We start from the raw sequence: 26,062 nt of genomic DNA, 5'->3' as shown, positions 1-26,062 counted from the left end.
AAGATAATATACCTATTATATGCACAATCTTTCAGTCCGTACTATGGTGTAGTAGTAATCCATAAATACCTCGGATTGAAGTTCTTGATTATTACTAATACATATTACAACGAACCTCACCACCATCGAATTGATGTACCAACTGCAGGGACTTCCATCTTGAAGCTAAATGACAATGGCTCCTGTTCTCATGCAATGAATTCTCTCAATCTTACCAAAGGACCGTCAAGATGACAATTCGCCCCCCGAAAAGGCAACGGAAATCAAGCGTCAAGGCGACGGACGCTGACTCTGGAGAACGGGTTGATCAGGAAAGTTTACGTTTCCCAAATGGACAGGATACGAACAGCCAAGGCAAAGAAAAGAAGAGTCGGCGGGGAGAAAACCCTCATACCGAATGCGAACAACTTTCAACAAAACGATGTCCCCCGTCACGCGTTTCATCGGTGTGTACCTCCGTTCGCACGTCTTCCGAGCCCGCATGTTCCAAGCGGCAACATTCGCCGCAGAAAGTCGAAACACCATGCAATCCGAGTATAGACCCAGAGAGGGGCGATGACGAGGATGACATGATTGAAGATGATTATGACTCCTTTGACGAACTATTTACGCAACATTTCTTGGATGATCCTGTCACGATTCAAAAGCCTTCGGAGGTTCAAACAAGGTCTCAAGTTCCACATCGGCCGGCCTCTTCCAAACAAAAACAAAAAAATCCTCCTAACTCAACAAAACGATTCCTTATCACACCGGACTCTATTTCTCGAACACCAGATACGTGCACAAGTTCCTTGGAAAGTGAGCGATTACCATGGGCGCAGCAGTACCCACCTCTCAGCCTAGATGAGTTGGCAGTTCATAGTAAGAAGGTATCGGCTGTACAAAATTGGCTATATAGCGCTTTCGCTGGGAATAACAACAATGTACGTTTTCCGTTATCTCTAGTTCGCCTGGTGGTGTTCTAACCTTTCCTCCATCCTATTATGCCTTGCTAATATCTAATAGAGGCTCCTTGTTCTTCGAGGCCCAGCAGGAAGCGGCAAAACAACCACTGTGTCTTTGTTGTCCGATAAGTTGGAATTTGAGATCGTCGAGTGGAAGAACCCCCCAGCTTCCGAGTTTTCCAAAAATGGATACGTATCTTTTGCTACTCAGTTCGATGAATTCCTCCAACGAGGTAATCAGTACCAAGAACTCGATTTGGATGGAGCTAGGCCTTCAAATTGGCATCAAAATGACTCTAACTCCCGCCACGATGCTTTGACGCCGACAAATCCCGTCAGAAAACGGGATACACAACGTGTAATTCTTATTGAAGAATTTCCAACAACCTTCTTCCGAGAAGTTTCTAGTTTGACTGCTTTCAGGCGGGCTCTGCAGCAATACCTTGCCATGCCGGTATCACTAGTTCCAAGTGGTAATAACAGCGCATCGTCTCTTCCTCCCATAATTATCGTTGTTTCTGAAAACGACCTCAACTCCGGATATTCAGTCGCAGAAAACTTAACCGCCCATCGATTACTTGGACCACAAATCCTTAACCATTTTAGTACAAATGTCCTTGATTTCAACAAGGTTGCCCCAACTTTCATGAACAAGGCTTTGCAATTGGTTCTCGAAAAAGAGGCCCGCTGTTCAAAGCGGGAGAAAATGCCGGGACCTGCTGTCCTTCAGGATATTTCTAAAACGGGAGATATTCGGAGTGCGATTGCCTCCCTAGAGTTTCTCTGCCTCAAATGCAGCAATGGGATGCATTGGACAAGGCCTGCGACTAAGAAGAAAACGCGAACCCCAAAAGACATATCTCTAACCTCTTCAGAAAGGGACATCTTAGCACTAATATCTCAGAGAGAAACAAGTTTAGGCATCTTCCACGCAGTCGGGAAAGTTGTGTATAATAAACGGGAAGATCCAAGCCTTACAGACAGTCCCAAACTGCCCACCCCCCCGGCCTACATGCTTCATCACGATAGGCCAAAGATCTCCCAGGTATCTGTCAACGATCTTATAGAAGAGGCAGGGACGGATGCCCAAACATTCATCAGTACCCTGCATGAAAATTATGTTTTATCTTGCAACGGTCCATCGTTCACGGGCTACCTTGACGGGTGCATGGAGGCGTTGTCGGACAGCGATCTGTTGTCGGTCGGTCGTAGAGGCTCTCGAAAACCTCATGTTTCTAATTTCGCTGGCACGAATGCAAACGTGGGGGTCGATGCCCTACGACAGAATGAGATCAGCTATCAGGTTGCCGCACGGGGTATACTGTTCGCCCTACCATACCCAGTCAAACGGCAGTTATCAACTAGGGTTGGTACAGTGAAAAGAGATCCTCATAGGATGTTTTTTTCGCCTGCATTGCGGTGTGCGCGCTCTGCTGAGGAAACTCAAGGCTTCGTAGACATGTGGGCAAACAAATTACTCAACGGATCCGCTGAACCAACTCGAAGCCGTGGTCTCAGCAAAAGATTTGCGTCGGATAAGGCTCAACCGGACCGGGAATCCACGGTGTGCAACCGCGGTGATCTGCAACATTTTGCTACCACCATGATCGCTCGTAACGAATTGTTGCTCGACCAGCTGCCATATATGGCTGGAATTTGTTCCGACGAGACAGAACAGAGAGATCTGAAGGAATTGACCAGTTTTAGCGAAAGGGAACCCCGAGGGCATGCCTTATCTGGGGTCTCTCACGGCGATAGCAATGCTCCGCCGGAAGAATCACTCAGCTACGGCGCCTCGCGGCCTTTAAAAGCAGCATATTCTAACCACCAAAATAATCGCAAAAGTTGCAACCCTGAGACGCTTGGGGATGATAACCTCATCCTGAGTGATGATGATATTGTGGATGATTGATTGCCTCCTGCGCGCCCTGGTTGGCCCTTGACGGTATTCATGGTGTATTATCTGGATTTTCCATGGTCCCACTTCGGAGTTTAGATGGTTTTCAAGGAGTGAAGCAATTTATCAGATGCATAAGGGTTGCGTTGGTTTTATTGGATATCCTTTGCGCATTTGACATTTATATCACAATACACGTATAATCTCAACAAGGCTCTAATGGACCCCCTCACGGTAGGAACACCTCGTAATTTAAAAATTTACAAACTACTCCGTACATATATATCTCTTCCGGATATCCGAAGAGTTAATGTATTTATGCTATGTTTCACACGATCTCTAATAAGTTTATTGCATCTATTGCTTGAAATACATAAGTCTCACGGATCACTTCTAACCTGTATAGTATTTGGTAAATTGGAGACGTTAACAAAGTGATGAATCTGAAGCTCTGTAAGCCCAGCGCAGATTTCGAGTGATTGATAACGAGCGATTGATAACAGTACACTAATCAAGCTAATTCGGGCGAGTCAAACCAAAACAAACCACATGGCCCTTGCAGGTCTGCGCCAGTGAACTCACTCCGCCGAGTAATTATTCTGGCCATCGCGTTCATTCATATTTTTGATATTTTACTGTCATTGCTTTGTTTTACTGTCTCTGATACCTGTACAGGGCTGATTATTTAGCTGGGTCTCTTCTAGCAGCATCAACGCCCTAAAGATACGTGATGTCATCTGTGGCCTCTTCAGGTGCACAAAGAGTGTCTGGTGGAATTGATTCTGGTCCTTCAACAACAAGATCCCGTGGATCAAAGTCTGATAATCGCCGTGATTATAATTATGTGCGCCCTAGTCAAGAACCAACGGAGAAGGCACAAAAACCGTGCTCTGAACAGTCTGGAAATGAGCATGGTCATGGAGACACAGAGCTACATAGAACAACATCATCTGAACTTAGAAATGCAGTGATCCAAACTATCCTCTCTAGTTGGAAAACTGTGGTCATCATGGTCTCATTAATATTTGGTGGTTGCTGTGCTAATGTGAGTGTATATCCACACTTCAGCATGACTGTACTAACGGGTGAAATAGGTTTTTACACTAGAGACTATTATCAAGTAAGTCAAGTTGGAATATTCGATAATGGCAGATGAAAGGTCGGGCCTATTATATCTAGAGAATTTACTGACTCTTTTGTATTAGAGATCGGCCACGCGCAGGTTAGATCTGATCCTTTATAGACGCCTGCGATTCTTGCTAACTCTATAATATCACAGGCCCTCTAATAACATTTGCGCAGTTTTTACTGACTGCGCTGTTTACATTTCCAAGCTTTATATCTTTTTCAGCAGGACCTCGGGCATTGTTTTTCAAAAAGAACATCATCCCATTGAGCTCGTGGTTTGCGTATACCGCATTCTTTGTGACCATTAACATGCTGAATAATTGGGCTTTTGCCTATAAGATTTCCGTCCCACTCCACATTATCTTAAGGTCCGGTGGTCCAGTAGCTTCTATGATTGTTGGACGTCTCTTCAGCTCCAGGAAGTACTCCCAAGGCCAAATTGTGGGCGTGGCAATGCTCACACTGGGTGTAGCTATGGCTGCATTGGCCGATGCCCAGTCCAAGGGTCAAATTACCAACACCGATCAGAAAGATGACTCTTCTTTTGCTAGAGCCGTAACTGGATTTAGCATCCTTGTTTTGGCAATGGTACTTTCTTCGTTTCAAGGAATATACGCCGATAAGCTGTATGCGACTTACGGCAGAGAGCATTGGAAAGAAGCTCTGTTCTACTCCCATACGCTTTCTTTGCCGCTTTTCCTAGGCGCCTACTCGAATCTTTCCACTGAATGGAACTCGCTCTTTTTATCACCGCCATTGCTTTCTCGAAATGCAGAACTTGGGCTCTCCGGTGTTCTGTTTTCCGACGCCACCACGAAAACATGTGCACAGCCAGTCCGCTCATATCTCAACCATGCCGCGTTGCGCCTTTTTGAAGTGCTCCGAAATAACGACAGCATCCAGTCAATTCTGGTCTCTACCCCTGCGCAAGTGATTTTCCTGATCCTCAATGCACTGACCCAGTACCTGTGTATCCGTGGTGTGCATCTGCTCTCTGCCAAATCGTCCTCCTTGACAGTGACAATAGTCCTGAATATCCGAAAGCTCGTGTCTCTTCTACTATCCATCTATCTGTTTGGCAATGATCTTACGTCTGGGGTGTCATTTGGAGCAATTTTTGTTTTCGTGGGTGGTGCGTTATATGGCCTTGCAGGTACACGACCGAGGAAAGCTCTCAAGAAAGAATGAGCGCCATAACACTGCGTTCCACAGATGGCGTTTTCATTATTGTCGGTGGAGTTTTTTTTTCATTGATGCTCACTTGAACATTGTATGCTATATTATATTTGTTTGGACATAGAGTAAAGCATCAGGCACGTTGTAGATATCCCCATTCATATGGGCATACTTCATTCTACAGACAGTGGTAACCTGAGGATTAAAAATAGCTCATTGGCCGTTGGATCGGCATGAGTTTAGCATCATGGATTTCTTAGTCTGATATATACAAAATAGTTTTGCTGCTGAGACATAAAAATGGAATTAAGATAATTCTGAAAGGAAATATAAGTACAAACATATCCCTCTTCTTCCAAGTTCAAGATCTATACTTTAATGTACAGGAACAAGAACACATTTTCGAACTCCTTGTGTTAACCGAAATGTCCAACCGCCCTGTAGCGAATGGACACAGCAAGAGCATCGTATCTTACAAGACTTCGCCGACGATTTTCGCCGCCTCCTTGTAGGTTTCTAGGAGTCTCTCACACTTCTCCCTTTCTGCCTTGATGCCATCATCTTCGTACAGCAGTTCGGCGAAGAGATCCTCCTTATAAAGCTCACTAACAAGACGGTTTTGCACAACATCCTTACTGTGGTTGACAAGAAGGTGCATGATGGCCTTGGGAACTTGATCGGCGATAGTCTCCCTGACTATATCGAAATAGGAAGATATCAACCGCCGGATAAGCTCTGTCTCCAGCATTTCACGATCGGATACAGCCGGCTCTGGGTTCTCCTTTGATTTGAAATTAGCCCAGGCCACTTTCAAGGATAAGTTGGAAGGGTGTTAACTTACAAGGGAGGTAAGGTCGTTCCCATAATCTGGTGGATTGATGAATTCCTCCGGCGACAGCACGGGGGAGCGAATATCACCCCGTCGGATGCTTTGACTGACGGTGGGATCACTGGGGTGATTAAGCTGTCTGGCTTGGCTTGGAGGCTGGGGAGGTGGTCCAGAGGTCTGCACGCCATCCTTGCCAAAGAAATAATTGAGGAACGAATCGCGAGTGGTATTGGTAGCCCCGAATGCAGACTGCCCGACGGAGTGGGGGCCGTTCAACGTTGCTGTAATTCCACTTTCTTGCCCCTTACCAATGTGGGGGGACATACTCCGGGCTCCCTTTGCGGACTGTCCTCGGAAAGGTATGTTTTGTGCCTTTTGTTCGGACTGTTGATATTCACCCTCGTCCTCAGGGGAACCTGCTTGGTTACCATTGACACCGCCGATTTCTTTAAGGCGTCTTTTCTCGCGCTTTTTCCTGTCCTCTGCAAGCGCTGCCTTCCTTTCCTGGTCCTGCTTGTTCTGAATAATAGAAGACATCGCTGCTGCTGCCCCAAGGAAGTTGGGGTGGTTAGTATTTATATATGCTCTTTGAATCGAGATCAATGACTCGACGTATGTTGAGCAAGGGCCCAAACGCTCACGGAGAAGGTCTGATACCACTTCGATGAGTTTCCCTTGAAGACGAGGGAAGCGCAAAAGTTCTTGAGATCCACAGGTATGGCATATTTTGATGAGCTCTTCATATACAAGTTCAACGCATCTCTGACTAGGAGACTCTAACATTTTAATCTGGGGCTTCACGAGTAAATCGAATGCCAGCTCTGGAACGAATAAACTTGGACGGGGCCCGGTCGAGTTTCGGATAGCAGTTCTGATATCGCCCACGGAGAGATTGAAAGTCGGGTCAATTGTTTCCAAGGAGTTGCCGAAGACTGAATTGAAGATGTAGTAAATTCTGGCCCCTCCACATAATTCTTTCGTAGAAATCTCGGATGAGGTTCCGTCAATCGAAGATATGAAAGAAGAAGCGAAACGCGTCATCAGCTGCAATATAAGGGACCCGCGGTGCTCCTTCCCACTGAATTGCTTATTACCGTAGCTGGCCAGTTCTTGTTGTGTTTGGCCCATGAGAGTATTAAGACGCGCTTTGATGTCCGGCAGGCGATCTCGAATGTGGGACATTAGAGTGGAATTCAGGGTCTTTGCCAGAAAGTGGGTTCCGCAGCGAGTCGCCATGTTTCGATAAGCAGGATGGTGTCGGAAGAAGTCAACTTCTGCTTGCAGTGCATCCGACAACGACTTTCCAGACTGGATGTCTTGCTGGGAGCGGTTGACAACCCCGATAAAACCCAGCTTCAATGGATAAACACGCCCAGACAGTATGTCCATCGCATTCGTGCCGTGATCCATGAGGTCCAGCTTCGTCAAGACACCGATTGTCCTTCGCCCCATGGCATCCACTTGTCGAGCGAGTTTCAGCGCTTCTGAGTTCACAAGATCAACGTTCGCCGGGGAGACCGCAAGGATAATGCTGTTGGGTTTCGCGATATACTCTAGAATCAGAGCGCGCGTTTGCTTTTCTATATCTGACGGTTGATCTCCGATCGGAACTTTAGTTAGACCAGGGAGGTCAACCATCGTGAGGTTCAACACATGAGGGGAAAAGATCTTGAGGTTTATAGGTTGTCTGTTGATGCCTTTGTTGCTTCCGGCTATTCTCGCGGTTTCAGCCTCGATCTCCTGCTTTACTTGAGCAAAATCTTCGAATTTCCGGCCAGGGAGATGGTGGAATTCTGCCCATTCATGCTGTCCTGCCACACTGGCAGCCGTGTGCGGGATATGGATATCATGTCCTTCGGGTTTGTCCTCACGCTCACTAGGAACGTTTATGAGCTGGAGAATCAAAGGTCGCCTTGTGACAATGCCGCTTCCTCGGGGAAGGAAGTCTCGACCGACGATATTCTCAAGTACCGACGACTTGCCCGATGACTGCGAACCAACTACAACCTAAAAAAGCCAAGTTAGTTCTAACAGTATCCTTCAATTACGTATATTTAACAGAAAAAAACTCACAATTTGCGGGAGATCAAGAGAGTCGTTCCCAATTGTATTGAAGACTAAGTCTTGTAACTTGTTGACGGTCACGAGCAAATCTTCACTAAGAGCAGCCATATTTTTCTGCGTTGTCTTGCTTGTTTATAATCTTTTGAGGTCCCACTCCCGCACTCCTTTATGTTGTGTTCTGGCTACTTTGGTTAAGTTAGCTTTATAAACGCAAATATAGTTTTCTAGACTGGCCGCTGCCTTGCCGAGGACAAAAGGGATTGACGAAAACCGCGAGGGTAACGAACATAAAACAGGAATTTCCAACAACAGAAGCGACGCTGTCAGGTTCAGTGGATATTGAAATGTAGAGTATGCCCTCGATCGTTCATTTGTTCGGCTATGTTGCTCAGACGTGCCAGAATGGACTTCTCCGTTTAGAGATTGAAGAAACCCGAGTTACGATCTACAGTCACGTGAGTACGGGGTTGGTGATGATGTAAGCCTTGGCGCTTGTCACAGAACTATGAGTCTATTTGTAGTTCAGCGACATGTCATATACAATCACCAAAACTTGTTCAGCATTGCAATAATGACGGACGAAAATGCCTTTGACCACGATCTCTCATCAGTCATGTCTAATTTGGGTGACTCGATTTCTCTCGAACCCCCCTCCGACCCTGATCTAATCAATACCGCCTGCGAAAGCTGTCTTGCGCGAGTAAGAAATTACAGACGCCGTCACCCTGCCGACGATACCCCAGAAGTCCTCTCTGCTTTCGTTAGTCACTTGCCTCTCCACGGCAAGAAAGTCATGCTCAAGCTCGTACACGAAAATGCCACCGACACACAGTTACACCAAATCGCTCTTCATCTCACAACTGCTATCCTCGTACCTAGTAAGTGGTCAACCTGAGTTGATTGGAGAAATCAGGTTTCACAAATGGCCCTTGATAGTGAAGGCGGGTGGGGGCAGAACTCCAAATGCGTCAGTCTCGCCGTTTGAGAACGCCGTAGAAGAACGTGATAGCTGGGCCGGCATCATGATATCCTCTCCAACTCGGAGCGACCAGAAGCGTCTTAAGGAGACCTGTCTCGTCAGAGACAATCATAGATGTGTCCTAACTGGTCTCTGGGACATTGCTTCGGTGGTGGAAATTCCTCAGCTCAACAAAAAAGCCCCAACCTCACCAACCCAATTAGTACACATCATTCCGTTCAGCCTGGGGAGTTATTCGGGGGACACTAACAGAGTAATGGCACCATCTTCCAAGTTATAACAGCAGAATGCTGAATGTCAAAATGCAGGAAAGGGATATTGCTCAGAAATGGGCAACATTGTATGCCATATTCCCGGGACTGTATCGGCTCGCCCAGCTGGAGCCTGATGCCATCAACACCCCCAAGAATGCGATGACGATGATTTCAGCACTCCACGAGCATTTTGGCAAACTTGAGTTTTCCTTGGAATCAACGGTTAGTTAACACTACATGGCCCCACTTTGAACTGGTATCAATGTAAACAGGAAATCGAAAATACGTACCACATTGAATTATACCCAAACTTCCAATCGTCAGGACTATTAGTCCACCTGCCACCACCTGACCAGAAAGGTAGAAGATTAGTTCATTTCGAGACGTCTTCAGGCATAGAGTTGCCCCACCCCGCAATTCTCCAGACCCACGCTGTATTAGCGAAAATTCTGCATGCGTCTAGAAAAGGGGAACATATTGAAAAGGCCATACGGGATCAAGACCAGCTGCGTTGTATGGCTGCCGATGGGAGCACCGATCCACTGCAAATATACATTGCATATCAATTGTCTGTGCGTTGATTAGCTAGCCGAGAACAGCGAGATTAGCCTAAATTCTCTAAATGTATCGATACTTCGAGTTGAAGAAATATGATTAGTTCCTAATGATAGTTAGTTTTTTTAGATTATATGACCAATCAAGCCGAGCAAAGAACGGAACACAAGATAGTTTTCTAATCTCACCAAACGGAATCAAGACCTCCAATCCAGGCTTGCTCGATTAAGTCCCCAGTCCCGATCACGTCGACAATGATATAATTGAATTCCTCGGCGGGGCTTAATCGCCAAAGCTACGCGTAGGCGAGAAAAGGGGGGAAAGAAGCTTAATTCTCCTATTGCCGGCTACCACCAGCTAATTACATACGGATAACGAGACAAAGGGAAAGAGCGAGTCGGTCGTATAACAGCTACTGAGTCACATTCTTTTCAAGTTGAATACTAAATACTAGATGCAATAAACTTATGAACACTAAACATGCTACTGCACGTAGTTCGAGGGGAAGAGGCCCCTCTTCTGGTTGTATTCACCAAACCACCAGTCTTTATCTGGAAACTCCTGCAAGCAGTCAGAAATATGCTGTCTCCATGAAAAAAATCGGCCATGGAAAACAAAATGGGATGAAGATGGTTGGTCTGGGGGTAGTAACATACAATATTCGTTATCTCAGCTCCTTCTGGGAAACTGAGTTCATTGTCTTCCGCTGCTTCGTAGTCATATAGGGCAATAGCGGTATGCTCCTTACTCGGAGACTCAGCTGCGGGAACTGGTATCTCGGCCGGGGGGGCTGGGCTAGTTGCTTCATGTTTCGACACATCTGCGTCCGATGGATGGGCGTAGTGCTCGTTGTCATCAACAGGCTCGACATAGTTACTCGGAAACAGGCCTTTCTCGCCGCGGGAGTTTGTGCCCAGCCACCAATCCTTGTCGACCATCTCGATTTCTGTAACAAACTCACCCTCTCGAAGCTCAATCTCATTGTCTTCTGCTTTTTCATAGTCATACTGAACCAGAGCTTTAATTCCACTTTCTTGAGGATGGTCCGCCGCAAAAACACCAGCAGACGGTTGCTCAGCCTCATGGAGATCAGGTTTCGAGTCATCCAGGGTGGGTGTGCTTTGAGCATCGATGGCGTGAGAAGGCGCACTTTGCTCCGCGTGCGTATCCGAGCTTTCTTGTCCGACGGGGATTGCAATACGGATCGGAGAAGTCTCACGCGCCGGTGGGCTGGGCGGAGCTGGCGATTCAGGCCTCACTTCTGCCGGGTATTCAGCCTCCCTCTGTACGGGTCCTGTCTGAACGCCAGGGAATGATGCAGTGCGGCCTGTTTCTGGACTGCCAGTCGATTTTTCGAAGGTCGTGTCGTGGGTAGGCGGACCACGAAGTGTATCAGTGTTGGGCGCAGTCGGATCTTGTGGTCCTGGAGCCTCTGAAGCAGAATCATTGGCCTGATGAAAATCGGCAGGGCCAGTAGACTTGGCTGCCTCAGTGGTCTGCACAGGCGCCCAGCTTTTACCGCTATATGAGCTCTTCCATCCCGCTGCGCCACTCTCATGAGACTGTACTGAAGGTTCCGTGGGGTTAGGCGATGAAGAACCGGGATGCGACTCCTGCTCTCGGGCTTTTCTTTCCGCCCATAGTTGTGCCGGGGTCTTTCCTCCTTGGTTAGCAAAAGTACGACTTGCACCGCCGATTGCTGCCGTGGAAGAAGTTGGGGTCGCCGAAGGTTCACTAGGGAGAGGTGGCTTCGTGCCGGGAAATTGAGGGCTTGATCCAAATTTTTTGGCGACTTTCGGCTTCGGCAGGCTCGTCAGACGCTCCGAATGGTCATGGATTGAAGACACCCCAGATGATTTAACGGGTGCATCAGTCGAGACCACAGGCTTCTCATCAGGAACTCCGGGGGATTGCGTTGGTTTCTGTGCCTTAGAACGGATAGCAGCAATGTCGACTTTGCCGACCGGTTCGTATGAGCCTCTGACAGGCTCCGGTCTATCATCTCTGGGACCACCAGCTTCGAGCGCTTGTCTCCTGATGGCAGCAATGTCGACCTTTCCAACAGGTTGATAACCTCCTTTAACAACGTCACTGGAATCTTCAACGGGTCGAGCACTAGCATCCGCCGCCGGTGATCGCTCTGATCTGAGCTCCTGCATGTTCACTTTAGTCGGTTTGTATGCTGGCTGGACCTTCTCCAGTTGACTCCTCGTGACCGGGGGGGCATCGGCGCCCCATCCATCGTCGTCATTGGTTCGTTGTAATTTGCGCTCAGGGACAGTCGCTACGAATTTCGGTTCAAGGCCGCCGGTACGTGCAGGAGTGAAAACAGGCTTGGCTGGAGCCGTGGGGAGAGCAACAGGGGCCGGAGTTTGATCTGTTGCCGATGTGTACTTCGCCCCAGATGCATCTCCAACCTTCTGGATTATACCTTCGGGGGTCAAATCGCCATCGGACCGTGCCGTTATTTGAACGTGATACCCCTGGAGATTAGTGTACAGACATCAGCAAAATGGTCCCAATCGAAGTGCAAGGGGTGATCTCACATGTAGAAACTTTGACACAGCAGCAAGGTGACTCGTAAAGTAACCCTTCGTCCGCTCGGGTACACCCTCCCCACACCATGCGATAAGAACATTCTTGGGTAGCCCAGTATTTGGGTCTATGACCTTAACAAAGGCAAATTGGACTTTGCCCTCAGAGAACTCATCCACAAGATCCGCAAGTTCGCCCTCTTTGATACAACTTGTCAGCATCGGCATTTGGTGCTCTGTTCTGTAGGCGTCGTTCTGGGGATTGACAGCTGATAGGAACAATGCGAGTTTATGGACTGACCTCCCGTGCTTTGAACCTTGAGGACACTTTCTTTGTTCCCGGAATCTCGTTGAAATGCATTTACGAGAGGTGTCGAGACAGAGAAAACCGCCCACTGTCCATGGGTAGGGGAGCCGCCAGCTTTAGGGGCCGCGTTGACCACATTCTGATAGCTCTTCGATATGGAAGGACCATTGGATGACAGATTGATGGTTGCCATTGTCCGGGTTCGAGTTTCCGAATGTTCCTTTTCTAATGAATAACTTGGAAAAGCCTTGCCGATTAATGGAGAGTTTGTGTTTGGGGAAATGGAGGTATGAGGTAAGAAAGCCTGTTTGTGGCGCTTGTCTCCTTATATCAAGTAGACAGGTGTCCGGATGGAGCACAACTCGGACCGTATGGCGAACAAAGGAGATATATGTCTCTGCTGCGAGGAAGTTTGAAGAAAGGAGATTCCTCGAGGAGATACTAGATCTGTCTGAGGTTGGTACTTCTGAAAGATGGACAGTTGTATAGGAGCTGGGTTACTGGTACGTCACAATCCGTGTGTCGGAATCCGGAACAATAGGTGCTCCTTACCTGTCAATAGCATGAGGCGGCTCCTATCCCCTACTCTCCAGCGCTAGGGGAAAGGGTGCTACCTGACCACCTCTTAGCAGTAAGTACTTGTAAGTACTCAGTACAGGTGGGACTTGTTTTCCACTGCGGGTCTCGGGATAAGCCTGTTACACTGTACGGAGTACAACAAATTAAGTTGATACTTCAGTATTCCATTACCACGTGTCTTACCAAGTACGCAGCAGTGGTAAGTAAAGTAATATTACATGTTACACGCTGGTAAGTCTGAAGGTCCCGCATTGAGCCCCGCAGGAGATCAACTAGTGGGCGGTGGCAGAATTCTTTGTCCCGTGACGAGCCTCAACTCTGAGACACCGTCAGTTGGAACTGGAACAAAGGGTATTCGGCGGTGAACACCTGGGATTTGGATTGAGAACAAGAGAAGAATTAAAAAGGACAGAGATATTGACTTTCTTAACCACTCACCACTTGATTGCACGTGCAATAGGGCTCGGTCATAAGATGTCTTTTGCGCACGCCGATCTAGAGCCCAAACCCGGACCTGATATCGTCAATGCACCCCCATCCCTATCGGAAAATGAGTATTCTCCGGGAGTCCATTACACAGAGATGGACGCGCAAAGGATGATGTCCAATGATGATGATATGATAGATCCAGCAACACCCAGAGACTCTGAGCCTGCGTCCGAGGCGGATTCCCTCAAGGACGTTCTACCAAGGGATAGACAGCAGAAAACACCAACCTACGATTATGCGTATGAGAAGTCCATGAGCCATACTGAAGCTAAACTCTTCTATCGGCATCACCAACTGATGTCGAGAGGGCCTGAAGGTGACCGATCTTCAAGCAATGCATCCAGAAATCATCATTCTACTTCGAACATTGTTAGTACGCCAAGTGATGCAGGATTCGCAAATGAAGTCAAAGACGACGGGAACCGAAGAGCTAGCAGCACTACACCAAGTAGCATCACAGGCCAACCACTGATTAGCGAAAATTTTACTGTACCCATAATCCAACCTGGCAGTATTGGCTCCTCCCATGAGGCACCTCTTAGAACCTTCGACAGTCACGAGGGTGACTCGGAAGCTGGCAGTGGGGATGAGAATGCTTCGAAAGCTCATTTTCCAGCTGAGCAACTAGGCAATCATCAAGGAGCAGCGCAGGTTGCAGCTGATGGAAACCCGGTTGCTTCTGAGTTGAACGTCATCTGCCGCAAATTGTGGGGGTTGCTTGATCGACGATCAAAGTACATCGGGTTATCACTTCAAGGCCCCGAAGACAACCCAAAGGATAATCTCGCCTGGAAAATCTATCCACCTCCCCCGGAACCGGCATGGGACGGGGGTAACGAACCCGGGAAAACGAATGACTATCAGCCTACGGAGCAGAAACAGAGGAAAATGGGACAAAACATTGGTGAAGACTTCGACATGGCAGAGTGCTTCCCTCTTCCGGCTGAGTCTAGCTGGGTTTACAAGCTAGACCACAACAGTGTGTACCAGGTGTATGAGAGCGACGATGCTGCTGGCCGCAATCAACCGGTCGTCCCGATACCATCTTTGCGGGATTTCTACATGGACCTTGATGCAGTAATTGACATCTCCACCGACGGTCCCGCAAAAAGCTTTGCATTCAAACGGCTTTCGTATTTGGAGGGCAAATTCCAACTGCACACATTGCTAAATGAGTACCAGGAGATGGCAGACAGCAAGAAAGTCCCTCACAGGGACTTCTACAATGTTCGCAAAGTTGACACTCACGTTCATCATTCAGCATGCATGAACCAAAAACATTTGCTTCGATTCATAAAAAGCAAGATGAAGAAGTCTCCAGATGAGGTGGTGTTGTTCAGAGACGGGAAACATTTAACCCTGAAGGAGGTCTTTGAAAGTATTAACCTGACGGCTTATGATTTGAGTATCGATACCCTCGACATGCATGTATGTCTACAAAACTTTTCCGATTACCTTCGCCCCAGCTAATTCCGACAACAGGCACACACGGATTCATTTCACCGGTTCGACAAGTTTAACCTCAAATATAACCCTGTCGGAGAATCTCGACTGCGTGAGATATTCCTGAAAACTGACAATTATATCAAAGGACGCTATTTGGCGGAGATTACCAAGGAAGTCATGTCAGACTTAGAGTCTAGCAAGTATCAAATGGTAGAATGGCGCATTTCAATATACGGCAGGTCCATTGAAGAATGGGACAAACTTGCCGCCTGGGTTGTGGATAACAAGTTGTTCTCACCTAATGTTCGTTGGTTAATCCAAGTGCCTCGACTTTATGACGTTTATAAGTCGAGTGGCATGATGGAAAATTACGAGCAGGTAATCACAAATGTTTTCAAGCCACTATTCGAGGTCACCGAGAACCCATCGAGTCATCCGAAACTTCACATTTTCCTGCAACGCGTTGTTGGATTTGACAGTGTCGACGATGAGAGCAAAGCAGAGCGACGACTATACAGGAAGTACCCCATCCCTAAAGAATGGAGTACGAAACAGAATCCGCCATACACCTATTGGCTCTACTTCATGTTCGCAAATATCGCGTCTCTCAATATATGGCGCAAGCAACGCGGATTCAATACATTCGTCCTACGGCCACATTGTGGCGAAGCAGGAGACCCTGACCACCTCGCAGTTGGGTTTCTCTGTTGTCATAGTATCAGTCACGGGATCCTTCTCAGAAAGGTTCCTTTGTTGCAGTATCTTTACTATCTTGACCAAATTGGAGTTGCCATGTCACCATTGAGTAACAATGCGCTCTTCCTAACTTATGACAAGAACCCATGTGCAAGCTTCTTCAGGAGGGGCTTGAACATATCTTTATCCACTGATGATCCATTGCAATTCGCATTCACCAAAGAACCCTTGATCGAAGAGTACTCAGTTGCTGCCCAGATCTACAAGTTTAGTGCTGTGGATATGTGTGAGCTCGCGAAGCATTCTGTTGAACAAAGTGGATTCGAACTTCCTTTGAAAAAGAGGTGGCTTGGTTCAAACTGTCACCTCCCAGGCGTTGCAGGAAATAATGTTGCAAAAAGCAATGTCCCCGACATTCGAGAAGAATTCCGTCACGAAACATTAGTTCAAGAGTTGAAACTGTAAGGATCTTCACACCACACCCATTATACACCGGCATTTACGACTACCCTCACCATGGGCGTCCAAAACAGGGGGGAAGAAGAAAATCGAATCCCAATCATACAACTTCACCATCGGGGTTAAAAAGGCGGCGGCTAATTGAGTTTTAGGATCGGCCGGTATTACACTCGCATGCCCGGCGAACTTACCACTCCAGCCAAACAACAGAATATAGACGAGATCAATTTTACACCTTCATCACCGATCTCACATAAGGGCAACGATGTAAATCACGGTTGGTTTCCCACATTCCTCTGCGAGATCATTTAATGACCCACAACAGCTGTGTCCAAGGGGGCGAATCAAGTGGTAGAATACCCACCGAATTCTCCTGAGTCCAAAGTGATGCCTTTCACCGGGCCGAAAATGCAAGGCATTGCGGGAGAATGTGGCATAAGTCCTAGTCCAACCCCTCTCCCTCCAAGTGCTTTGCTTGGAGAATCTGCTCCTTCGATCAGCGGTACTGGTTCTGTGGGTGCAACTGTAGCCAGGCCCGATGATCTGCCAGAACAAACAATCTTTCCTGGAATCGTCCATGAAAGGGCCCAGAGGACCAATATTCCAACGCAAAATTCAGCTGGGAATGATCAAGACCATGGAATCTCTGACCACGGCGAATTCCCGGGTGATGTCTCGTGAATCTCCACCAGGGTGGAATTCTGAACGTTGACAAGGGTCAAAATCAGAGCAGGCAAAAAACATCCAATAGCGAATAGTGGATGATTTTTACCAGGCATTGCTATCTTACGGACTATGTGAACAGGACAGAAATAAGTGCCTACTTAATGAGATTCAATTGCCTCTGATAACCCACAATATATTGGATGATTTTCCATATAATCAGCACTCTTCGCGTTCAACGTTTCATCTTCAAACATGGAAAAAGGCCAGCAAGTCAGCGCCCATGTAATTTATCCCAAGGGCATGCATGGACTAAAAGTCTCCAAATTACTTTTCGAGGCCACGGGAACAAACAATCCACAGCAGTGGTTCAAATGCCAAAAACCTGGTGACTAGCACCAAGGTCTTTTATGATTACCTGATGATCTTGCAGAATATCTTATTCTTCTATTGGTTTAACTTGCTTTATTAGATATGTTATAACATCAAGCTTTCCCTTCGCTCCTGCACGCCCCAAGGACCATGGTTGTTACTGTTGTTAGCCATTCTGGTTTGTTGCCTAGCCCATTCATTTATATATAGGCGCAGCGCTATCCAACGTATACAAGCTCGCGTTCCTGGCTCCGTATCATCTGGAGTACTTTGAGCCACCCCGACATAGCCATTTGCGTCCGTATTCAAATCATCCTGCCGGAGTTCTGCCAAGCAGATCCCGGAAACTTCACCGAGCTCATGATCATAATAACGAGCGACACAGGGATATCCTAATGATAAGTAATTATAAATCTGAGTAACAAACTCATCATTACATTCGTAATTGGGGCCTTCGTGCCAATTAAGCCGCCGTTCCACATCATCAACAACCTGGGCTTCACCAGAGCCGCTGGCAGGAAGTCGGGACTCGTCTCTCGTTGATGAGGTTTCATCCGACAGTGACCATGACCCTTTAGCAACGTGGGGATGGCTTAAACAACCTGGTAGAAAAGAGTCATGAAGATCGTGTTTCTGCTGCTCAGCCTTACACGTCCCCATCCAAAGACCCTTATCGGCACTGTTGTCCGTGGGGCAATCGTCCATACACCAAAGTCCACAGTCGTTGCTTGATTTTACTTGGGACAGGTGACCACCTTTAGGGGGCCTATTACTTTCATATAGTGTCGACTCGGGCGACACGCTCCGGGGGAAAACAAGATCGTCTCCTAGCATTGGCGGAGTTATGATGTGTTTTACTTGCGTGGTCTCGCAACTTCGTTGGTCTATGTTTGGAGTTGATGCCCGATCAGCTTCAGTAGACTCAACAGTGGCCGGTACAAGGCAAGAGCCCTTGGTTCCAGTCATGACATGTTCTCTCGTTTGGGCATCTTCTTCGTGGGGCCGTAAATCGTCAAGTTCCCACTGGAGATCCGCAGATGATGCATGTCTCGATTCGCTTGACCAAGCCGGTTTTACCAAACGACAGTTCGGGTCACTGTCAGGCAGGCCCCCTTCTTTGCCGATAGCAAAGTCATCTACAGTTTGGTAAACTTGTTCATGGGGGAAGGCCGCCAGAGTTTGGCCATTGATATGGCTATCTGCAGAGGAAGCAGCCAGAGAGATGGAACAACCCGAGAATTGCCCAGCGTTAATCTGTCGACAACCATCGCTTGTGCGGTCGTGCGCTGGGTGAACGAGAGAGTGGGGAGGCGTTGGAACCAGGATCTCCGAGTCACCAGAGTCTGTAATGCAACTGGAGGAGGTTTCGGGCAACCCAGAGACACAAAATGACTGTTTTCTGTCATAATGACGCCCGGCCGTCTGAGTATTTAGCGAGTACTCAATATGGGAAGCATTCGACTGCTCCTTGCGAGGTGACAGTTTCGCAGATTCCACGAGCTGAGGTGCACAATCGCTCGTGCGCAATTCCATTGGTTCATTGATTATCATCGAATGGAGAGTGCGCGCTCTTGAACCAATCTGAGGTTGATCTTCATTTGGGACCGGATCTCGCTGTTGGTCATGCTTATCTGCCGCAGGGTTTTCCCCGGCATGCTGTACTAGTGTCTTCGAATCCAGTGTAGAGTATACTGTATCCTGGCCGTTCGATAAAAAGGGGTTTCTGTCGTTATTGGGGCATGTTTCAATGCCCGGTGCATTTGGTTTTAACCGCGTGTCAACGGAGCCGCATGAAGATATCTCCAATAGCTCGGGTATAATTTTGCTGGAATTTCTCGATATTATTGTGTCGGTTGCGTCAGGCATGTTATTCAGATCGCGATGAGGAAATGGGTGTGTGCAACATAATAGTAGCAAATACCCCTCGAGTAATAGACAACATTCATAAACATCAAGTGTCTTTTCAATCAGGTGATTGTCAGTTTTCAAGACTGGTCTATGGGCATTTGAGGAACACTACACAGTGGGTACTTCTCATCCAATTCTGGTTATATAGGGGTCGCTGTCCCAGTGTCCAGAACCAATCATATGAAAGCGAACTGTCAATGCATAAGCTCCGCCCAGTTACCTTATATATCCAGGATATCGCCACCTTGGGTACCTACCTATGTGCGGCCTTAACTCATTATTATAACACGCTGTACCTACAAATCTACTTGCACATGGCAAGTGTCAGCCAGGTAACGATCCGAAACACCCCATCTCTTCTGGTTTACATTAAAAGTTTAATGGAATCGTGATGATCGCATAGCGGTGTGTCTGGTACTTGGTGGACATCGTCAAATCCTCCAAGCTGGCCGCATTCGGGGACCCGAAGGCAGTCCCGGCCGGATGGAGGCTGCATCCACTCAGAACGCCACACTAACATTGATGGACTCGTATCTGCAAGTACGTAAGTCCTGAAGAATAAGCAGGTTTTATCTTGACAACATTACTCCGTACATGGTGGTAAAATAGACAGCGGTTATGAAACATACTAAGGGTCCTGATTAGAAATCTCTTATCAGGCACTCACGCAGATCCATGTGTGGTGGTTTTAAAGTTTACAATACACTCTGGAATATTGTCAAGCCATGTTCTGTACCCCAATGAAAGTCTTCAAACATGCCAAGTTTCAACCCCTCATAACAGATTTTCAAGAGTAATCTAAAAAGATTTGGGCATTATACATTAATAACTATATCTTCGACACCTCACAATATTTATACATTGCTAAGGATCATCATCCACATCCATACCCTCCTGCTCACAATGTCTATGGCTCAGGTGAGCTTGTTGTGGCTCATCCAGAGATGAAGCGTTATATAGACTGCGTGCTCGCTCTCGAGTTTCAGCCAAGGCCTTCCCAGCATTGTCCTTGTCCCTTGGCATTGACGGTGATGTAGGTTGTTGATAAAGCACCAGTGCCTGGCACTTTGGTTTGCTCTGGGCAACGAGTGACTTGGGGAATACTGCTAACTTTTCCCCGATACCTGGAAGAAAGATAGAGGGGTCTTCAGACGACTCGATCTCTGCCAATTCACGGTCCAAATCATGGATGTAGATAGTGTGCTCTGTATCATCTAGCATCATCATATCGGTCGGTCTTGACGGAGAGGGCGGAAGAGCAGCGTCATTCTGATTGAAAACTTTCTGGTTTGTAGGATCTATCACATGATAAGAATGATGCTTTTGATTTTATATAGATATAAAAAGAACGTAGGGTCAAGCACACACCTATGTGTAAACGGCTGAGTCTTTTGGCAAGAGGTTGGTCACCATCCGGGTCGTCCTTTGCTGGCCGCTTTTTCCCGTGACATGCACCGGTATTGTCGGCACCTCCGCCAACACCAGCCCCAACACGAGCGCAATCAGCCATGTCGCATCGGTGATTGATGTTCAACCTATGAGTGATCTTTCAGTCTAAAAAAAGGAAGGGGACTATATCTATGCCCTGGTATTATTTTATCAGCAAACGAAACAGCATAGAATTGGATGCATTCTTGATTGGTTGACTTGATGCGGGCTCTCAAGGTCTTGAGGGACGGGGAACTGGCCTTGACTCATCTACTATCGCCTCATAGGTTAAAACCCAGATCATCCTACAATTTTCACACATCCCCGCACCCAACTGCCCCTCACACAACCACTATACCAGCATACACCAAAATGGCTTCAGACTCCAAAGGAAGTCCAGATTGGACTGCTAAAAATGTTCGGGACACCTTTCTTGATTATTTCAAGAAAAATGGCCACACTTTCGGTATTCCTCATGTTTGAACCCCCAATAGTTTTGGTCGCATACTAACATTGTTCACCTACCAGTGCCCTCTTCTTCGGTTGCTCCTCTATCGGATCCCACTTTGCTATTCACCAATGCAGGGATGAACCAGTATAAATCTATTTTCCTAGGCACTGTGGATCCGAATTCCGATTTCGCGAAGCTGAAAAGAGCTGTTAATTCCCAAAAGGTTTGCTTTCCTCTATGTCAACGCTACGTTAGTATTTGCGCGATACTAATACATGCGCAGTGCATCCGTGCTGGCGGAAAACATAACGTAGGTGAAAGCAGGTCTGACCTCCTACGGACCAGCACTGACATGTTATCAGGACCTTGACGATGTGGGCAAGGATAGCTATCATCACGTATGTTCAACTCGGATCTGCTTTCACAAGTATACTTTGGGGGCGATCACTGACCATGAACCTTACTATAGACATTCTTTGAAATGCTTGGCAACTGGAGCTTTGGTGATTATTTCAAGAAAGATGCGATTCGCTACTCATGGGAGCTTTTAACCGTAGTATATGGATTGGACCCCCAGCGTCTCTATGTCACTTATTTTGAAGGCGACAAAGAGGGCGGCCTTGAGCCAGATTTGGAAGCAAAGGGTATTTGGAGGGAAGTCGGGGTCCCAGAAGATCACATTCTGCCAGGCAACATGAAAGACAATTTCTGGGAAATGGGTGATCAAGGTCCCTGTGGCCCTTGCTCTGAGATTCATTTTGACAGGATCGGTGGCCGCAATGCTGCCAAGCTTGTCAACGAGGACGATCCCAATGTTCTTGAAATATGGAACAACGTTTTCATTCAGTACAATCGCGAATCCGACCGCTCCTTGAGGCCCCTGCCAAACAAGCATGTCGACACGGGGATGGGTTTCGAAAGGCTGGTTTCGGTCTTGCAAAATAAACCTTCGAATTACGACACCGATGTCTTTACGCCACTTTTTGAAGCTATCAGAACCGCAACTGGCGCCCGAGAATATCAAGGACTATTTGGGAATGATGATTCCGACGGTATTGACACTGCTTACCGGGTTGTGGCTGATCATGTTCGAACACTAATGTTCGCAATTTCGGATGACGTGATTCCCAATAACGAAGGACGGGGATACGTCGTGCGGAGAGTATTGCGCAGAGGTGCTCGATACGCACGCAAATATTTCGGGGTCGAGATTGGGGGCTTTTTCTCCAAACTTGTTCCAACGGTTGTTGATCAACTTGGAGAGATGTTCCCGGAATTGGTGCTGAAACAAAATGATGTCAAGGAAATACTTGACGAAGAAGAAATTTCTTTTGCGAAGACTCTCGATCGCGGCGAAAGGCAGTTCGAAACATACGCCCAGCAGGCCAAACTCAATGGCGGCGACAAACTAAACGGTGCCGATGTTTGGAGACTTTACGATACATTCGGCTTTCCGGTGGATTTGACTCGCATCATGGCAGAAGAGCGCGGGTTGCAGATCGATGACCTCGAGTTTGAACAAGCCCGTCTCAAGGCGAAAGAGGCGAGCAAGGGCGAGAAAAGGGCCGCAACTGGCACAGTCAAGCTGGATGTCCATGATCTTGGAAAATTGGAAAATATGAACGACGTCCCAAAAACGGATGACTCGGCCAAATTCGAGAGAGGAAACATCACCGCTCAAATCAAGGCGCTATACCATAAGAATGCGTTTCACACAACTACGGAGGAAATATCGGATGGAGAGCAAATTGGTATTATCTTGGACCGTACAAATTTCTATGCGGAACAAGGTGGGCAAGAGAATGATACTGGCAGAATTGTTATCGACGGGAAGGCTGAAATTGAAGTTGGTGACGTCCAGCTCTATGCCGGCTATGTCCTTCACACCGGCTTCATGAAGTATGGCGCCTTCGCGGTAGGCGACACTGTTATCTCTGAGTATGACGAATTACGCCGCTGGCCGATCCGCAATAATCATACGGGTACCCACATTCTCAACTTTGCCCTGAGAGAGGTTCTTGGAGAAGGGATAGAACAGAAAGGATCTCTTGTTGCACCAGAGAAGTTAAGGTTTGACTTCTCACACAAAGCAGCCGTCACCGATGCAGAGTTGGAAAAGATTGAGTCAATTTCAACTGACTATATACGACAAAATTGTGCTGTTTACTCACAGGAAGTCTCCCTTGCTGTTGCTCGCGAAATATCAGGCGTTCGGGCTGTTTTCGGAGAGACCTATCCAGACCCTGTCCGCGTTGTTTCTGTTGGTGTGGAATTGGAAGAGATTCTGAAGAACGTCAATGATCCTCGTTGGAAAGAGGTTAGCATCGAGTTTTGTGGAGGGACTCACGTTCAAAAAACCGGCGATATCAAGGACCTCGTCATCATAGAGGAGGCTGGAATTGCGAAAGGTATTCGCAGAATGATTGCAGTCACAGGCGAGGACGCTCATGAAGTCCAACGACTAGCCAAAGACTTTGAGCAACGGTTGGAACGTCTACAGTCAATGAGTCCGGGCCCAGAAAAGGAACAGGAGGCTAAACAGGTGCAAGTTGAGCTCAGTCGGCTAACGATATCTGCTGTGCACAAGTCAAGGCTTCGAGAACGTTTTGCAGCTATCAACAAGCAAATTCTTGACGGGCAGAAAGCGCAGCAGAAACTCGATTCCAAGAGAGCACTTGAGACTGTGACATCTTATTTCCAGGCACCAGAGAACGCCGAGAAATCGTGGCTCGTCGCTGAGCTCCCGATTTCAGCCAATTCGAAGGTTCTGAGCGAAACCCTCAACTATGTCAAATCAAAGATGCAAGATAAAACGGTGTACATCTTGGCTGCAGATCCTGACCAAGGGCGTGTTGCACATGGCTGCCATGTTTCGAAGGTTCGATTGTCATTGTCAAGTTCCATTATAGGATGAATATTAACACATCTGTTGAATATAGGCTTTTTCGGATCAGGGAGCTACAGCGAATGACTGGGCGGCCGTTGTTTCCAGCGCAGTCGGAGGCAAGGCGGGGGGTAAAGGAGCCACTTGCATTGGAAATGGCAACAATCCCGTCCAGGTTGAGGAGGCCATTTCACTGGCGACTGAGTATCTTGGTAAATTCAAGATTTAGTCCTTGTGCGTCGGTATATGGTCTAATGATATAAATGTCTCATGTGGTTTGGTACAATATCAAACAGCTCGAAGGCCCGACCTCGCTTTTGTTTTCTTTTGGTTTGTTTGTTTGGAGCTATGTCTACACGTAATTTTACTGGGCTCACATCTCTCCACATTGTACAATCACCACATCCTGATTCGGCTTATCCCTGGTAGTTCGAGTATTCTCGATCATCTTAACAGTTTCCATTCCACTGACCACCTGGCCAAAAACCACGTGTTTATTATTCAAGAATGGTGTTGCTACAGTTGTTATAAAAAACTGGCAGCCATTTGTATTGGGCCCGGAGTTCTGTATGTGTTAGTTTTTTTATGTAGTTTTCTCGATCTCCCAATCGAATCAACTGAACACGGGTTGATACTCACTGCCATGCTTAGGAGACCAGGACGATCATGCCTTATAGCAAAATTTTCATCGGGAAATTTTGAGAGTCCATAGATAGAACAGGATCCTGTGCCATCTCCATTGATGAAGTCACCCCCCTGGATCATGAAATCCTTGATCTTTTGAGTTGAGTAAGTCATCTTATCCATGTTATGAACCATCAGTTTGCACATACCACGCGGTGGAACTTGCTATTCTTGTATCCTTGCGGTCGTCCCTGGGAGTTTTTACTTTCCCCTGTGCAGAATTGACGAAAATTCTCTGCAGTTCGCGGGGTTACATCTGCGAAAAGTTCTATCTTCACACGCCCAAGAGGCTCCCCTGTCAATGAATACATCAGCCTAGAACATCGATCTGATTATTATACAGAGTATAATTTCCCTGTATAATAGTACTACCATGCACGGCAATCGCCGCAAGCTAGGCTTTGAAACTTTGTTGAATCAATGTGGAATATTTTTGGACTTACCACCTAATGCTATATCGAAGAAAACAACTGGATTAGAAGATGGATCCATTTTACGTTCTTCCTATTTAGGTAATTTTTGACTGTTTTAGTATGATTCTGTTTGATTGAGTTAATAAAGATCGAGGGAAACAGCATCCTAAGATATCCATCACTCACATCAAAGGGGTTTGGTATTAAGCTGCAGCCTCAGGCAACACTAGAGCTGTGATAGCATATTTATGAAATTTCCCGATCAAGCCTCCCACCCTAACTAGAGCATGGGGTTATTTCCAATATATTAGTTAACGAACTAGTCCTAATTTAGAAGAAACTTAAGTTAATAGACTTTTTTCAACTAGGAATTGAACTTATATTAACACTCGTTTATCTTTTTATATATCTTCTAATTAGTGTTGGATTGGGTCGGATCAGTTTCTATGAGAACCAATCTGATAAACTGATTTATTGGGGCACTGATCCAACTCAAACCAACCCAGTCCAACACTACTTCTAATCAAATATATAATAATTTGATATTAATTTGACTACTACTAGAGTGTTATTCAGAGTAGATTAGTATAGATTCTTTTTAAGTAAAACCTAATTTATTATAGATTTAGATTCTAACTTAAGCTATTAAATTTATAGACAGTTTTTTATAGATTTTATAGTAAAAATCACAGAACCTAAAATATTAAAGATCTTTATCTAGATAAATCTAATCAGGGCTAAAATATAATCTAAAGTAGATTAACATATCTAAGAAACCTGCTTAGTAAGTTAATTTATAAGTAAAAATTATAAAAATACTAACTTTAGAATATCTGTATAAATATATATATATTTGTATTTAAACTATTATATATGTTTTATATAAATTTATATATATATCAGAATATTACTTAAATATCTTA

At 46.5% G+C, this 26,062-nt stretch overlaps 10 protein-coding genes across 10 annotated transcripts; 5 read left to right on the top strand and 5 right to left on the bottom strand.

Annotated features, from left to right (window-relative positions):
- Positions 1-569: 569 nt before the first annotated feature.
- Positions 570-2,856, top strand: BDW47DRAFT_118442 (putative cell cycle checkpoint protein Rad17; the record flags this gene model as incomplete). Its single annotated transcript, XM_024815211.1, has 2 exons — positions 570-923; positions 1,006-2,856. The coding sequence occupies 2 exons, from the start codon at positions 570-572 to the stop codon at positions 2,854-2,856; spliced, it is 2,205 nt and encodes a 734-aa protein (XP_024670736.1).
- A 378-nt stretch (positions 2,857-3,234) lies between these two features.
- BDW47DRAFT_107989 (putative UPD-GlcNAc transporter (Mnn2-2)) lies at positions 3,235-5,378 on the top strand. The gene is made up of 5 exons (XM_024813126.1): positions 3,235-3,294; positions 3,372-3,886; positions 3,936-3,961; positions 4,047-4,063; positions 4,121-5,378. Exons 2-5 carry the CDS (start codon positions 3,572-3,574, stop codon positions 5,155-5,157), a joined length of 1,395 nt encoding a protein of 464 aa, XP_024670735.1. The 5' UTR covers positions 3,235-3,294; positions 3,372-3,571; the 3' UTR covers positions 5,158-5,378.
- Positions 5,379-5,467: 89 nt separating this feature from the next.
- On the bottom strand, positions 5,468-8,348 carry BDW47DRAFT_107987 (dynamin-related GTPase DNM1). Its single transcript, XM_024813125.1, has 3 exons — positions 8,048-8,348; positions 5,987-7,981; positions 5,468-5,926 (listed from the first exon to the last, which is right to left on the bottom strand). Exons 1-3 carry the CDS (start codon positions 8,144-8,146, stop codon positions 5,618-5,620), a joined length of 2,403 nt encoding a protein of 800 aa, XP_024670734.1. The 5' UTR covers positions 8,147-8,348; the 3' UTR covers positions 5,468-5,617.
- A 200-nt stretch (positions 8,349-8,548) lies between these two features.
- On the top strand, positions 8,549-9,880 carry BDW47DRAFT_107984 (uncharacterized protein). Its single transcript, XM_024813124.1, has 4 exons — positions 8,549-8,916; positions 8,975-9,270; positions 9,326-9,493; positions 9,544-9,880. Exons 1-4 carry the CDS (start codon positions 8,610-8,612, stop codon positions 9,850-9,852), a joined length of 1,080 nt encoding a protein of 359 aa, XP_024670733.1. The 5' UTR covers positions 8,549-8,609; the 3' UTR covers positions 9,853-9,880.
- Positions 9,881-10,223: 343 nt separating this feature from the next.
- BDW47DRAFT_107974 (putative actin binding protein) lies at positions 10,224-13,400 on the bottom strand. The gene is made up of 5 exons (XM_024813123.1): positions 13,220-13,400; positions 12,662-13,159; positions 12,373-12,560; positions 10,483-12,309; positions 10,224-10,387 (listed from the first exon to the last, which is right to left on the bottom strand). The coding sequence occupies exons 2-5, from the start codon at positions 12,858-12,860 to the stop codon at positions 10,310-10,312; spliced, it is 2,292 nt and encodes a 763-aa protein (XP_024670732.1). The 5' UTR covers positions 12,861-13,159; positions 13,220-13,400; the 3' UTR covers positions 10,224-10,309.
- Positions 13,401-13,720: 320 nt separating this feature from the next.
- BDW47DRAFT_132547 (AMP deaminase) lies at positions 13,721-17,437 on the top strand (the record flags this gene model as incomplete). Its single annotated transcript, XM_024817584.1, has 4 exons — positions 13,721-15,163; positions 15,218-16,338; positions 16,483-16,613; positions 16,662-17,437. 4 exons carry the CDS (start codon positions 13,721-13,723, stop codon positions 17,015-17,017), a joined length of 3,051 nt encoding a protein of 1,016 aa, XP_024670731.1. The 3' UTR covers positions 17,018-17,437.
- Positions 17,438-17,476: 39 nt separating this feature from the next.
- Positions 17,477-19,237, bottom strand: BDW47DRAFT_118438 (uncharacterized protein; the record flags this gene model as incomplete). The annotated part of the gene is made up of 1 exon (XM_024815210.1): positions 17,477-19,237. One exon carries the CDS (start codon positions 19,235-19,237, stop codon positions 17,477-17,479), a length of 1,761 nt encoding a protein of 586 aa, XP_024670730.1.
- An 852-nt stretch (positions 19,238-20,089) lies between these two features.
- BDW47DRAFT_107970 (uncharacterized protein) lies at positions 20,090-20,645 on the bottom strand. Its single transcript, XM_024813122.1, has one exon. The coding sequence runs from the start codon at positions 20,504-20,506 to the stop codon at positions 20,144-20,146; it is 363 nt and encodes a 120-aa protein (XP_024670729.1). The 5' UTR covers positions 20,507-20,645; the 3' UTR covers positions 20,090-20,143.
- A 183-nt stretch (positions 20,646-20,828) lies between these two features.
- BDW47DRAFT_46104 (alanine--tRNA ligase) lies at positions 20,829-24,419 on the top strand. Its single transcript, XM_024819091.1, has 6 exons — positions 20,829-21,173; positions 21,236-21,381; positions 21,442-21,468; positions 21,521-21,556; positions 21,628-24,036; positions 24,098-24,419. Exons 1-6 carry the CDS (start codon positions 20,930-20,932, stop codon positions 24,269-24,271), a joined length of 3,036 nt encoding a protein of 1,011 aa, XP_024670728.1. The 5' UTR covers positions 20,829-20,929; the 3' UTR covers positions 24,272-24,419.
- Positions 24,371-25,367, bottom strand: cyp3 (putative peptidyl-prolyl cis-trans isomerase). The gene is made up of 5 exons (XM_024813121.1): positions 25,326-25,367; positions 25,170-25,265; positions 24,876-25,021; positions 24,682-24,819; positions 24,371-24,607 (listed from the first exon to the last, which is right to left on the bottom strand). Exons 2-5 carry the CDS (start codon positions 25,216-25,218, stop codon positions 24,416-24,418), a joined length of 525 nt encoding a protein of 174 aa, XP_024670727.1. The 5' UTR covers positions 25,219-25,265; positions 25,326-25,367; the 3' UTR covers positions 24,371-24,415.
- Positions 25,368-26,062: the final 695 nt, after the last annotated feature.

This window comes from Aspergillus candidus (assembly GCF_002847045.1).
Source record: "Aspergillus candidus strain CBS 102.13 unplaced genomic scaffold BDW47scaffold_32, whole genome shotgun sequence".
In the NCBI taxonomy this organism is placed as follows: domain Eukaryota; kingdom Fungi; phylum Ascomycota; class Eurotiomycetes; order Eurotiales; family Aspergillaceae; genus Aspergillus; species Aspergillus candidus.
This window is presented reverse-complemented; position numbering and strand designations above follow the sequence as displayed.

Bases quoted from the DNA above. Each gene is read 5' to 3' on its own strand.
- BDW47DRAFT_107989 (XM_024813126.1), top strand. From the start codon at position 3,572: ATGTCATCTGTGGCCTCTTCAGGTGCACAAAGAGTGTCTGGTGGAATT. The intron at 3,887-3,935 runs GTGAGTGTATAT...CGGGTGAAATAG, and splicing joins TTGGTGGTTGCTGTGCTAAT to GTTTTTACACTAGAGACTAT.
- BDW47DRAFT_107987 (XM_024813125.1), bottom strand. From the start codon at position 8,146: ATGGCTGCTCTTAGTGAAGATTTGCTCGTGACCGTCAACAAGTTACAA. The intron at 7,982-8,047 runs GTGAGTTTTTTT...TGGCTTTTTTAG, and splicing joins CTCTTGATCTCCCGCAAATT to GTTGTAGTTGGTTCGCAGTC. The intron at 5,927-5,986 runs GTAAGTTAACAC...TTCAAATCAAAG, and splicing joins GGAACGACCTTACCTCCCTT to GAGAACCCAGAGCCGGCTGT.
- BDW47DRAFT_107984 (XM_024813124.1), top strand. From the start codon at position 8,610: ATGACGGACGAAAATGCCTTTGACCACGATCTCTCATCAGTCATGTCT. The intron at 8,917-8,974 runs GTAAGTGGTCAA...GGCCCTTGATAG, and splicing joins AACTGCTATCCTCGTACCTA to TGAAGGCGGGTGGGGGCAGA. The intron at 9,271-9,325 runs GTAATGGCACCA...GTCAAAATGCAG, and splicing joins ATTCGGGGGACACTAACAGA to GAAAGGGATATTGCTCAGAA.
- BDW47DRAFT_107974 (XM_024813123.1), bottom strand. From the start codon at position 12,860: ATGGCAACCATCAATCTGTCATCCAATGGTCCTTCCATATCGAAGAGC. The intron at 12,561-12,661 runs GTCAGTCCATAA...GTTGTATCAAAG, and splicing joins CAAGGTTCAAAGCACGGGAG to AGGGCGAACTTGCGGATCTT. The intron at 10,388-10,482 runs GTATGTTACTAC...GACTGCTTGCAG, and splicing joins GAGCTGAGATAACGAATATT to GAGTTTCCAGATAAAGACTG.
- BDW47DRAFT_107970 (XM_024813122.1), bottom strand. From the start codon at position 20,506: ATGATGATGCTAGATGATACAGAGCACACTATCTACATCCATGATTTG.
- BDW47DRAFT_46104 (XM_024819091.1), top strand. From the start codon at position 20,930: ATGCGGGCTCTCAAGGTCTTGAGGGACGGGGAACTGGCCTTGACTCAT. The intron at 21,469-21,520 runs GTAGGTGAAAGC...ACATGTTATCAG, and splicing joins GTGCTGGCGGAAAACATAAC to GACCTTGACGATGTGGGCAA. The intron at 24,037-24,097 runs GTTCGATTGTCA...TGTTGAATATAG, and splicing joins ATGGCTGCCATGTTTCGAAG to GCTTTTTCGGATCAGGGAGC.
- cyp3 (XM_024813121.1), bottom strand. From the start codon at position 25,218: ATGGATCCATCTTCTAATCCAGTTGTTTTCTTCGATATAGCATTAGGT. The intron at 25,022-25,169 runs GTAAGTCCAAAA...ATTCATTGACAG, and splicing joins CTTCGATATAGCATTAGGTG to GGGAGCCTCTTGGGCGTGTG. The intron at 24,608-24,681 runs GTGAGTATCAAC...TAACACATACAG, and splicing joins CTGGTCTCCTAAGCATGGCA to AACTCCGGGCCCAATACAAA.